Genomic DNA, 12258 nt, shown 5'->3' with positions numbered 1-12258 from the left:
ATTCCAGGGTTAACTAGGGGCTAAACAATTTGTCACCTCTCTGAGAGCAAAGGAAGAGGAACAGGGGCTGGACAAGAATCTGATTTGACTCAGAGAGGAAAATTTAATATGTGTTTGGGCATGTATAGTTTTTTGTGTGCAAAGAACAAAGTAGAGTACTCTAAGATGGGAAAACAAAATGTACAAAAGGAATTCTTGTTTCGACTTGTCCCTGAAGAGTGTCTGAATCCCTCAGTGGCCCTACTGACAAAATAGGCTTGCTAAATTATGTGGCTTTGGGAAGCTACTTGTGCTGGAGGAGGCATGTGTTCTTGCTGTGTTTTTGAATGAGTGTCAGGTATCGTGGTAATGCAGGAGCAGTGAGAGAAGTTCCCACCTTTGTGATATGGAAATGCCAAGATCCGCTTTTCAAAAGTGAGATTAGCTATTGTTTCCTTACAGTGTTTTTTTTTTTTTTTTTTTTTTTTTNTTTTTTTTTTTTGTAGACGGATTTTTGTGTGTGGTTTCTTATGTTTGGAGACTCACCTTCTTTATAGAAGGTATAGTTGGAACTGTCACCTTCTTTATAGAAGGTATAGTTGAAACTGTATGAAACATATATACATACATACATATGTATATACACATATATATATGTTTCATCTGGCATTTGGTTCCCTCCCCCAAAAGCGGAAGTGTGTACTCTGAGTTTTGTACTGCCTACCTCGTTCTTTTCCAAGCAGAGGCACAAAGGTGAAAGATGTGAGGCCTTGAGATATCAGGAAGGCCTGGAAATCATAGGATGCCAAAGAAGACTAAACTCTGTCTCTATGTATTAGGAGGAGATAGCATAATCTTTAGAAATAAGAATGGAGAACTAGCCATCAGGGTTTGCCTCAGGTGTGGTCTCAGAACTACTGTGGGGCCTTGTAGTCTTGGCAGCATGGCTGACAGGGCTTGTTCACCAGAGCTGTAGAGAGTTATAGCTTGAGGGAAAGAGATTTATCGATTTATCTTGTATACAACTACCAAATAGTATAAGTGCAATAGTAGATAATATGCCCTGCTTAGTTTGCTCCTTTTTTTAACCTGCTCTTCAGAAACCATGATCAGATACAGGTGGGTGGTCATTTTCAGCATCCTTATTTGCTTTGAGATAGCTATTGAAGTGTTTTGTGTGGCTTGTTTATAATTGCAGTTTGTCTTGGTGCTAATTCTTCTTTTGTTTGAGTTCTTTTAGATATGGCCTCACTTCCACAGTTATCTGGTTTTCTTAACAGCTTGGAGGGATTGTATTTTAAACGCTGAAAAGTATGCCTTTCAAAAATCCCAATTAGCTCATTGTTCTTATATAGAGTTGTAAATTATTTTGTCTAGTATTCTTCTGCAAATTTGGGGAATATATAAAGCCTCCTCTAATCCTCTTAAAGTGGATGTTATTGTTCTTCACCATGCCTTTGAGGACTCCAGTTACAGCATATTAGGAGTGTTTTTCTCATTTTGTAGGCTTTTTTAAAGCTAGAATGTCATTGCTGCAGTGGTTTATTGATGCTTATTGTATTCAAGAGAGGGAGTTTATTTTCTTTTTGCTTCTTCCTGCTCTTTAAATCTTACTGTCAACAGATACTGTAGTTGTTTTCAGGAATACTGGAACCTCCGAAGAAAGGTGTTTTATGTTAATTGTTTTGCATGTGAAAAAAAATTGACAATGCCTCCTGCTAGAAAGAAAACAAGCCTTTTTTTTCTATTCTTGAAGTCGCATAATGTGCTTACACAATGTAGGAGAGAGATGTCTGCAGAGGGCAGTCAGGAAAGCCTTTTTCATTCAAAAGCAGTTCTCTTTTATTTTCAAAGTTGTCTTAAGAAATTAGAAAAAGCAGACAATAGTAGGGACTAACCTGTGCAATCGCCACAGTTTCTCCATTCAATGTGCCTCAACTATCTGACCTCTTAAAGTTACCTTTCTAAGCTAGTGTGGTCTTTTTAGTACATAGCTTATCTTTTCATTTTTGTGTGTTGTCAACATTTTTACTTGCTTCTAATTACTAATTTGGCCTGACTGATTAAGAACCTTCTTGCTTTACTGTAAGAGAAATGTAGAACAGGTTGGAGTGCTTTGCCTTTGGCACATAAGGGAGAAAGAATAGTGTTGAAAATGAGATACGATCAGGCTTGTGATTCCTTACAGAATGTGTATCCTCTGAGCAACAAAGATGACTTAGCATTGTGTTCTGAAAGTTTATTTTGGTCCTGCTGCCATCAAATATTTTATGGTCATGCTCTAATGATTATAATAATGGAATTACAGCTGTGGAAAAGATGTAAATAAAATGTGTAGCTAAGGGAGTAAAGACATAGGATACACTGTAAGCTTATGTAAGTGATGTTATGTAAATTTAGACAGCTTAGAAAGTAAAAAAGCAAATGCTAGTCATGGAATTTTTTGGAACTGATTTCCTCAAGGAAAGCKCTCTAACATCTGTGGTGTTTCTCTATCCAGGTAGGCAGTTCCTGATTATGAAATAATTTTTCATGTTATAGTACTTTAATTTCAGTGATAATAAATGAATTCTACTCCTTGATCTGTTTCTTCTGTGCCGTATGCAGTAGTTCTGTAGCAGTTTGGTAACTGTTTAAAAGAAGAAAGAGGTATTTGCTAACTTTATTTCTGTGTAGTACTTAAACATTCTTTTTATGTCAATCAGTTACTTTTCAGGGATGTGAGATATCAAAGAAATCTGTGTAATAAGCTGAAGTTGATTTTCATGTCCTTTTTTGAAGGAGAGGAGAGAAATTGTCTTGAGTATCCTGTAAAGTTTATTTTTGTTTGTGTTTATTGAAATATGAAATGTTTGTATAATTTGAAGTCTATAATACCATCATCTAGAGCTAAAACAACACAATAAAATGAGAATTTCTCTTATGTTGTAAGGGATCAGTACTCCCAATAGTACTTCTGAGAAGATGTCCAAAACCATTTGTTTGGTATTTAAAAATAATTTAACAAAGATCCTCGGAAAACAAAATAATTTAGTTGTAAAACTTACCTGAAATATGTTTGCTATAGTTCTCTATTGTTTTGCAAGATATAGTGCATTTCAGTAAATGTCCAGAAAAATAGTATGTGACAATAAAACTGAGAAAATTCTGATACTTTGAATATGCAAAGTCATATAAATTGCAACAAAATTTAATTTGGAATAGCTGCTTTATTTTCCCTTTAGTTTTATTGATGCAGCCTTTATGTTCATATTACACAGAAAAATATAGATTAAAATTGATTTTTACTCTGAGATTATATAGTAGGTTGATATAATAGGCCTGAGAAACTRATTAATAAATTTTAACCTTTGGAAGTTCTTTGTGAAACTGCAGTAGTGCCAACCAGATCCTTGTGGCCGCTAGCGGTTGCAAGGTTGTATGTAGTTTGCCAAACAAATTTTGCTATTGTGCCCTTCCCCCAGTCCTCCAGATTTAGGGCTTGAATCTTACAGAACACAATACTTGGAAATACCTTTAATCATGAGCATCTTTTCTCATTTTACTTGCTTGCAAAAATCATAGCCTAAGTTCATAATGGAGAGAAGAGAAGGCCTCTCCTTCCTTTTCCTGGGCCGGTGCTAGAATGCTCATTTACTGTGTTGCTTTGTGTGAGAGGGCAATAGCTAGCAGATGAATGTTGGTGCAGGCTTGCTGGGATTGGTGACCGAAAGAGTATGTGCAGTGTATAATATGTAGGAGGGGTGTGGACCTCCTGCATCTTGCCCCTACCCRTTATGCTGTGAAAAACAGCAGTGTTTTAGTGGTGTGTTTGCCCTACTTAAAAAAAAAAAAAAGTGTTATTTGGGTTAACCATTGAAATATGAATTGTAATTGTGTTTCTTAATGTAGATTTAATAAATTCATTGGACACTATATTCTGTCTCAATGCATGGACATTGTCCACACTGTTTTGCATTAATAGTCACACCCTCCAGTAACATAAATTCTCCGTTTCCCTAGATTATGTTGTCACTCATCCTCTTCATATTTCTCTTGCCTTGTGAGTGTATAATGTGATTGCTAGTCTAAAAAAGACTGTTTCCTAGGGATCTGCTGAAGCTGCTGATCCTTGCTAGACATGAAGTCCCAAGAGGTTGTTTCACAAAATACAGCCTAAATTTTATCCTACCTGTTTTAGGCATCTCAAGATAATCCTTTGAGAGCTATTCAGACAAACATCTGAGTATGCTCTACAACCAAGTGAAACTGGGAGGCCATGAAGTGGCCTCAATCCTAGGCAGGGTGGTACCCTCTCCTAATGGAGATGAGAGAGAAAGATTGCATCCCAGTCTGTCCGCATAACTTCTGAGTCAGGCTGATGTTTTCAGCAACATCTCTAGTAATCAGAGAACTGACGAGGGGGGAAGATCTTTTTAAACACAGTCACTTGTTCAGTAGGACTGTAGGTGCAGTGGTACTCTGAAAAAAGTTTCCTGCCTAGCCTCTCTGATTACTGCTTTAGATCATTATCATTCTCAACAGTTGCACACCAGAAGGGAGCGAGAAGGGAGAAGCAGCCCAAGTGCTATTAGCATTAAATAACTGTGCTCTTCAGGCAGGAAGCAAAAGCAACAGATAACAGAGAAACAGCCTCTAAGGAAAATATAGATACATGTTTTTCCCTCACTCATAGACTAAATTCATGAATCATACTTTTGTTTTATGCTGGACCATAAATTGCTTGTTCAGTCCAGACTACATTCATGCTGCTGAAGAAAATAAAATGTTTTTCTCTGAAATTTTCCTTTATACAGAGAGATATACGTAATTTTTTCTACACATCAATTTTTGTATCTAAGCATCTTTGAAGAGCATCTTTGTTCTTGGACTAAGAGCACTGCTTTCTCCATAAAATAAGRTGCCAAATTCACATTTTCTGTCCTTTAAGCTCCTGTAAGGCCATCCATGGCTTTGACTTGAATTGCTTTCAAAWATAATCTTCTAGTCTCTCCCCATCTAGAAGAGTTTCAACAGCCATRTCAACAGTTCTTGAATGCCATTCCRAAAGAAGTCTTTACCAGAGATCTCCTTTCTTTGAAAGGAGAGCTTTTCAAAAAATGTTGAAAAAATAACTGTTTCGGTGTAACTTTCCCACACCAGCAGTGGAAGATTTAGGGGATGTATCAATAATACTAGCTTGAGCTGGGGAAAGAGGTAATCCTCCTGAACCTCTTTATGCTAAGCATCTGGTGTATAACTAGCAAATACTTTTCATGTTCTAAATATAAGGTATGCCAGTGATTCAGAAAGAAAGCTGCAGAAAGCTCACTCRTGGAGGCCATTCCAACAGATTACAGTTCCTCTTTACATAACTTCAGTCTTGATTTTACAGCTCTTTTAATGAAACATTTTCTGCAGTGTCTGGTATAATTGGAACAAACCAAAAAGTTTTGAGCTAATACAAATGAAGCTCCTGGRAGCTGACAGTCCACGAGTATTTCAGTTTGTTACAATGTGTAGAAGTAGCTGGTGTGCTTCAGAATTAAATTTTAAGCAATAGTTTAAGCACTTCTTTAGTTGTGTTATCTCTCCTAATTATGGGAGCACCCCAGAGATCCCCACATAAAATCAGTAATCCTCCCTTCATTTCATTGACGTGAAAAAAGTATCAGTCAGAAATTTTTTAAATTAAAAGTGTGTTCACTTTCTTCTCAATATATGGGAAATGACTTAGAAAATCTATTTTTTTTAATAATGAAGAAGGATGAGATGTAAGAATTAATGAAGTCTAAAATGAAGAAAAGAATGAATTACTCTAATTTGTGCAGAAGCACATTGTTTTTCTCTAATTTGTGAGAAAGGTTTTTTTTTCTGCTTTTGTCAGTTTAAATTAGTTCTGTAAGTATTCATACCTGCTTTTTGCCCATTAAGCTCACAGAAAGATGTTAAAGGCTTGAGGATGTAGCTTCATCTCTTCAAAAGATAGAACAAACAGCTTCAGAGCTGCATGCCTTTGTTTACCTCCAGATAAGCATTTGCACTTTGACACCACCTTTTAATGTTTCACTGGGGAACAGAATGAGACCTCTGCCAGGAGAAAATGGTATCCCAGAKCTAAGGAGAGATTGTCATGTTATTGAAAGCTGTGGCAGGAGGGGTTGACCAACTTCCTTTGTAGTCTGAGCCAGAAGTGGATATTGGAAAACAGTCAGTTCAAATAGGCTTTGCACTTACTACAGGAAGAATGACATGGATTCATTGCAGACTTAAGTTTCTGCTGTTAGTGGCCTGAAACTCTGGTTGTAATAYGTTTTTGTGGGTTCTAGTTTGGGAATTCTTGTTTCCAAGTGATTTAAACATCTGCCTTGAATAAGAGGGTCAGAATACTTTGGGGAGTGCTTTGGGAATTAAAAGCACTTGTGAAAGGAAAAAATAAAAGTATAGCAAGGCTTTATGGGACATCAGTATCCCTTCTATTGTTTGGGAAATTAGCCTCTCAGTGGCTGAAAGGAATGTCTCAATATAGTATGCCTAYGCACAAATAAATTATACTTGCTGTTTTAAAAATATGTATTAGTTGCAATATCTTAATCAAGATTACATAATCTCTGGTAGTGCCTCTTAACATGAAGCTAGATTTATGTTGTGCTGCAGCTTCAGGAGTAGTGCACAAACAACTGCAGCTTTCCCTCTGCTTGCTTGATACATACGTGTACAGAAACAAAACATGGTTTGAGTAGCTGCATTCTTCTGTAGTGGTTATGACCCTGCCTGCAGTCTGACTTTTAAGTAGAGAAGAGTGGAGGGAGACCACCTGAATTCTGTACATTGCTAAAGGAGAGCGATTCTCTGACCCATGTTCTCTGTTGTTAATCTAATTAAATTTGAAGTTAAATTTTGAGGATGTCATGAAAACTAAAAATAGATATCTTGTTCAATGATCTATGCCAGATTCTGATTCACCTTGGCATAAAGATAGCATAATCACATTGACTTATTGGGGCTTAATTCTTTCCCTATTAACACACAATTCGATACAGTGCTTTTGGCTATATTCACAGAATCACAGAATGGATAAGGTTGGAAGGGACCTCTGGAGATCATCTAGTCCAACCCCCCTACTTAAGCAGGGTCACTTAGAGCATGTTAAACAGGGTTGTATCCARGTGGGTTTTGGATATCTCCAGAGAAGGAGACTGCACCACCTCCCTGTGCAACCTGTTCCAGTGCTCTGTCGTTCTGACAGTAAATAAATTCCTCCTCATATTCAGGTGGACTTCCTGTGGTTCAGTTTTTGCTTGTTGCCTCTAGTCCTTTTGCATGGGATGACTGAAAAGAGTTTAGACCCATTCCCTTGACACTTCCCTTCAGATACTTATAGACAATGATAAGATCCCCCTCAGTCTTCYCTCATGTTAGTAGTTCTCATCCTTCCTATAGTGGGTTCTCATTGTCACCCCTCATTCTTCTCATTCTCTGTGTTCTTCCTGCTTCTGCATTCTCACGTCTCCTGTTCCCACCTCTGTTCCTCATCATTAGCTCTGGCAGCACCAGTTATAAACACTAATAAGCTTGGCCAAGCTTATTAACGTGTAGTTTTGGTGTGACTCATGATTGGGAACTTTTAGACTGGATATTAGGTCTGAATTTTGATGCTAAGTTGCCCTGCAGAATCCAGCCAAGAAGTTTTTTTAATATGGATGAAGTAAAYATATCATTTAGTCATGGATAGCGTTCCCTCATGTCAGTGATATTTTTGCATTTACTTTCTGTTAGTGAATGAAAGATTCATCCTGAGTGATGTTCAACTGTCTCCTAAATTATATGTTAGCTCTAGTGTTCTTAGGTTTTTAATGTTTTTTATTTTCTTTTTTCTCCTGTAGACCATTCCATGTAGAGCCTACAAACATAGTTAGCATGAATGATGACATGCAAAGAGTCACTGATGAAGCTTCAGCAATGAATAAGCGAATTCATTACTACAGCAGGCTCGCCTCTCCTGCAGACAGGGCATTGGTAAGACAAAGACAGGGCCAGGTTAACTGAGTGGATTCCAGTGTGTTGGGTCTTGCACAGCTTAGGTGTATAAAGGAAGCATGAATAAAGGTAGGGGGAGAATTACTCTGCAGCTTGCTTTTGAGTAAATATCTAGCAGCTGAGGGCCTTAATGAGGTTTTGTGTTACCAGAAGTCTTCACTGACCTCTTGTGCAATGTCTTCACTGTCCAAATTTGAATTCTGCAGCAGTGGTCCAGGCTGTCCAGATGTGTGTATTCACTCCTGCTGTTTGTGAGCGGATTTAAACAATGGTCAATTGTCATGACTGTACTTGCAGTGTCCACGTATAGTATGTTAGGGATGATTTGCAGAAGAAAATTTAATTTTCTGCTACCTAGATTAGAATCTTGGTAGTTGTTTTTATGGGTTGAAAAGTAATGCAGTCCAAAATCTTTCCTTTAAAAACACAGGTTTTTTAGGAGGATTTTGTTTGGCAACAGTTGACTTGCTCTAATTAGGACAATAGTTATTCCAACATTACTAATAATTCTTCTTGTTCTTTTTTGTCCATCTTTTAGATTGCTCCTGACCATGTACTTCCAGCTCCTGATGAAATCTATGTGTACAGTCCATTAGGAACTGCTTTTAAAATTGACAGTTGCGCAGATGGCTATGGTAAAAACTCCAGTATAGTGACAATGTATGTTAAGCACCTTCCCATATAGTAGCCAGAAAATGCATTATTCTGAATATTCTATATTTGTATGTTTAATTTAGGTGAGAGTATAGTGTGAAATAAGAGTGCTGCTTAAGTCATTCACTGGCTATTTTCTTTYCCTCCTAGATTTATGATATGGAATACAATGATGGGTACCTCTATATTAAGTATCCCATGGGGAATAAAACAGGTAAAACTAAGGGGAAAAAAAAAACATGTTTATGAAAAAGTTTTCTGACTTGCTCTTGTTCATTTTGTCTATAGTATCACTGATGAATGAAGTAAACCATATTTCTCTCTCTTAACAGGCAGGCTTTACTTCTGGAATCATTCTCATCTTACTGATGGGCATTTTGACACTTTATTGCTGTTACAGAGTTGTGAAATCACGGAAAATGATACGTAAGAAATACAAAGCTTCATAATACAAATGTTTCCACTAAATGAGAAACCTGGAGATCTAATAGATTCTTAGTTTGTCTGTCTTTCTACTTATGCTTGACCTGCAGATAAAAGCTGTTCCTTCGAATTTTGCTCCTTTGGGAGTCTAGATCTAAGCTCTGTAAACTAAATGTCTTATCTTCTCTTGTTAGATTATTCTTCAGTTCCTTGGAACTTAAGTATTATAACCAAAGTCAAACTCTAACAGGCAAGGTTTGAGATGCTCATTTACTAAATGTTTGAGGACTTAGGGTTTTGAGTTCCCACAGCCTTTCTATAAGCACTGTCTAGTTCTCTGTGTGTATTTCTGAGCACATCCTATAGTAGGAGAGGGTACAGTATAGCTGCATCCACCTCTGTATTCTGTATTRCCCTAAGGCAAATTTGTGTATAACAAAGACAAAAATGTCCAAATCTGTTTCTGTGTAAAAAGGAACAAGATGCTCATTATTTAGCTGCCTGAAAGCTGCAATATTGCTGTCTCTAAAATGTGTACAGCTGAMTGCATCTGTACACTGTGCATTTACTGTTAGATACAATCTATGGACAGTTGCCTTGCTGACAGGAGTTCTACTTTGAATGTACTTTTATTGTTCAAAACCCATTTTGCAGCTCTTGTAGGTAGTACTTTTGTATAAAAATTACTCTCTGATTTACTTGAATCAAGGCAATTAAGAGCCATTACTCCAGCTTGTGACAACTGATTTGAGGGTGGTGTTGAGGACTAGTTTGTGGTCTGACCTACTCTGCCATAACTTCTGCTGGAGGCGTTAGGTGCAGATTTGTGACCATGCCTAATTCTAGTGATTCTGAAAGGACTCAGAGTTTTAGTATGGCCAAAAAAAGTCTACTTTTTCAAGCTCCTTCAGTCACGCACCCAATGTATTTTATCTTCAGTCATGCACCCAATGCAACAGCCAGTTCAGAACAGAACAGTGCTCCTGACAAGAGCTATCCTTTAAAGTTAGTGCGTTTTCTTAGCGTGAGGAAGCACTATGAATGTGTCAGAATATTCCCCCACAAAAAAATCCTGTTATGAAGTTACTATCTAAGTCTTTAATGTTATTTTTTGTTTAGATATTTTTACATTTTTTATATCTTCTTTTTTGTATTTTCTTCAGCTTTACTAGATACCTCAAACTGGGAATTCCCAGATGTTTGCAAGTATTATTTTGGATCCTTTGGTCAATGGTCAAGCCTCTTGTTTTCTATGGTGTCACTTGTTGGAGCCATGGTAGTTTACTGGGTGCTTATGTCTAACTTTCTGTTCAACACAGGAAAGTTTATATACAGTAAGTATTAATATTTAGTTAAGGTTACAGCCGTCTTGTTTAAAGATCAAGACTTTGCTTTACACTGACATCGAATTTTCCAGTTTATTAATCTTAAATTTCTGTTATTTTGTGTGAAAAGATGAATCAGAATAAGTAGCAGTGTGAGTTGTGGGCATCCACTGATGCATATTTTCAAAGCCAGACATCTTCAAAGTATAGTTTTAATGAGAGACATTTTAAATACCAATCATCTGAATTGCATATGAATAATCAGGCTTCTTGGTGTAGTTTTAACAATGTGTTTTCTTTGATGGGCTTAAAAAAATCCTGACCTAAGCCTAGTTGCTTGTTCACACTTCTTATTTTCACTTACCCCTTGTTTGCACTGGTATAACTATTTGAACAACCATGTGGCAAACCAGGCTCTTGACATGATCCAGATCGTTAAAAAAAAATCTCTGCAAAAACAACAAAAAAAAAAATCAGTTTCCTGGGGGAGGATGTTATAGGAGATGGTAGTATTTACAGAATGCAAAGACTCTAACCAAAGTATGGTATCTTGTCTTTTTTTAAAACATAGTATCCTGTGTTTTTGTTCTGTTTCTTGTTTTATTGTGCATGTTTATGCATGTGTATTTTGGAGGTCATAGGCCAGAGTTTCAAGAGAGCCTTAGGAGCACATTTCTAAGTGTGTAGCCTTTTGCCCTTAAGCTAGATAAACTCACTGAATGGATCTTTTTGTAGCAGTAGTCCCCTAAAGGATTCAGACACCCAGAATGGCATCTCTCTTGTATAATACTTAATGTGCTGCTCATGAGAATGGTACCTCCTGTGCATCTTCTCAGGGTACTGTCACTGCCAATATTAGCTGGCAGTGTTAGCTTCTTTTGTTAGCTTCTTTAATAAACAAGTAGAAACAATTTGCTGGACTATAGAAAGAGTAGGAATCAGTTGATGGATTTAAACTTCCAANAAAAAAAAAAAAAGGAAACTGTCTGTTGTCCAGAAGTCTGGAACTAGCAAAGTTACAGAAACTCAAAAAAATCTACTGAGGCAGAGCAGTAAAGTATCACAGGAGGGTAGTTGGAACAAACTAGTACTAGAGTGACTGTAGGTGTTGAGACTTAAGCTCTTTTTCCAGAGATTCTCTTACTTACAATACAACATGAAAAAAAGTCCAGCAGCCTCTTCCAAAACAAGATTAGAAAAATCAGTAGAGGATTTTTTTTACATAAAATACTGCATGGACTAAGGATATGGATTCATAAACCTTTTTTCTATCTCAAAAAGGCTCTTTTTAAGATGGATCTGTTCACTAATCTACTATGCAGCACTGCAGACAGGRTACCTGGGACAAGCAAAGGTATACTGGAGGAACAAGAATGAGCAGCTAGGATGGGAAGCATGGAGACTTAAAAATGAACAGGGCAGCTGAGAAGAAGGTGAAGGGTGGGGCGGGGGACTAGTTTAAAACACTATATTCTAGAGGTAGAACATGAAAACTCTTTGCTTTGTRTATGTGTGATTAGGCTCATTACAATACGGCATTGAGGAGAAGTAACCATCTGGGAAGCAATGGTACTGGAAAGTGATCAATCTCAAAAAATGTCACCAATATTCAGAAACAAGTGATAGAGACTCTGTTTTTAAAAACCACAGTATGATTAGTGTCTGAATGGAGGCTCTGCCTCTATGTCCAGGAAAACATTACAGATGTCATGAAGGATGTTCCCAATAATGCTTTGTTATAGCTGCCTTACCAAGGGTTGTCGAAAGAAGCTCCAGTATGTGAAAACAGACAGAAGTAAGCAGGAACTTTAAAGGCAGCTTCAGATTCTTTCAGACTCCTAGTTAAACGTTCTGCGTT

At 37.2% G+C, this 12258-nt stretch overlaps 1 protein-coding gene across 3 annotated transcripts in view; it reads left to right on the top strand.

The window, feature by feature from the left end:
• The window catches only part of SLC38A9 (solute carrier family 38 member 9), a 50673-nt gene that overhangs the window by 10877 nt on the left and 27538 nt on the right, over positions 1 to 12258 (top strand). For all 3 annotated transcript variants that reach the window (XM_085326434.1, XM_085326435.1, XM_085326433.1), the window contains 5 exons: positions 7845 to 7977; positions 8537 to 8658; positions 8803 to 8866; positions 8985 to 9078; positions 10239 to 10409. In XM_085326434.1, coding sequence (XP_085182560.1) covers positions 7845 to 7977; positions 8537 to 8658; positions 8803 to 8866; positions 8985 to 9078; positions 10239 to 10409 — 584 coding nt within the window. The remainder of the gene's footprint in view (positions 1 to 7844; positions 7978 to 8536; positions 8659 to 8802; positions 8867 to 8984; positions 9079 to 10238; positions 10410 to 12258) is intronic.

The sequence above is a fragment of the Rhea americana genome, unplaced genomic scaffold (assembly GCF_003343005.1).
Source record: "Rhea americana isolate MKP2758 unplaced genomic scaffold, rheAme1 scaffold_13, whole genome shotgun sequence".
Lineage (NCBI taxonomy): Eukaryota > Metazoa > Chordata > Aves > Rheiformes > Rheidae > Rhea > Rhea americana.
The sequence above is the reverse complement of the archived record's forward strand: the minus strand, read 5'-3'. Positions and strand labels throughout refer to the sequence as shown.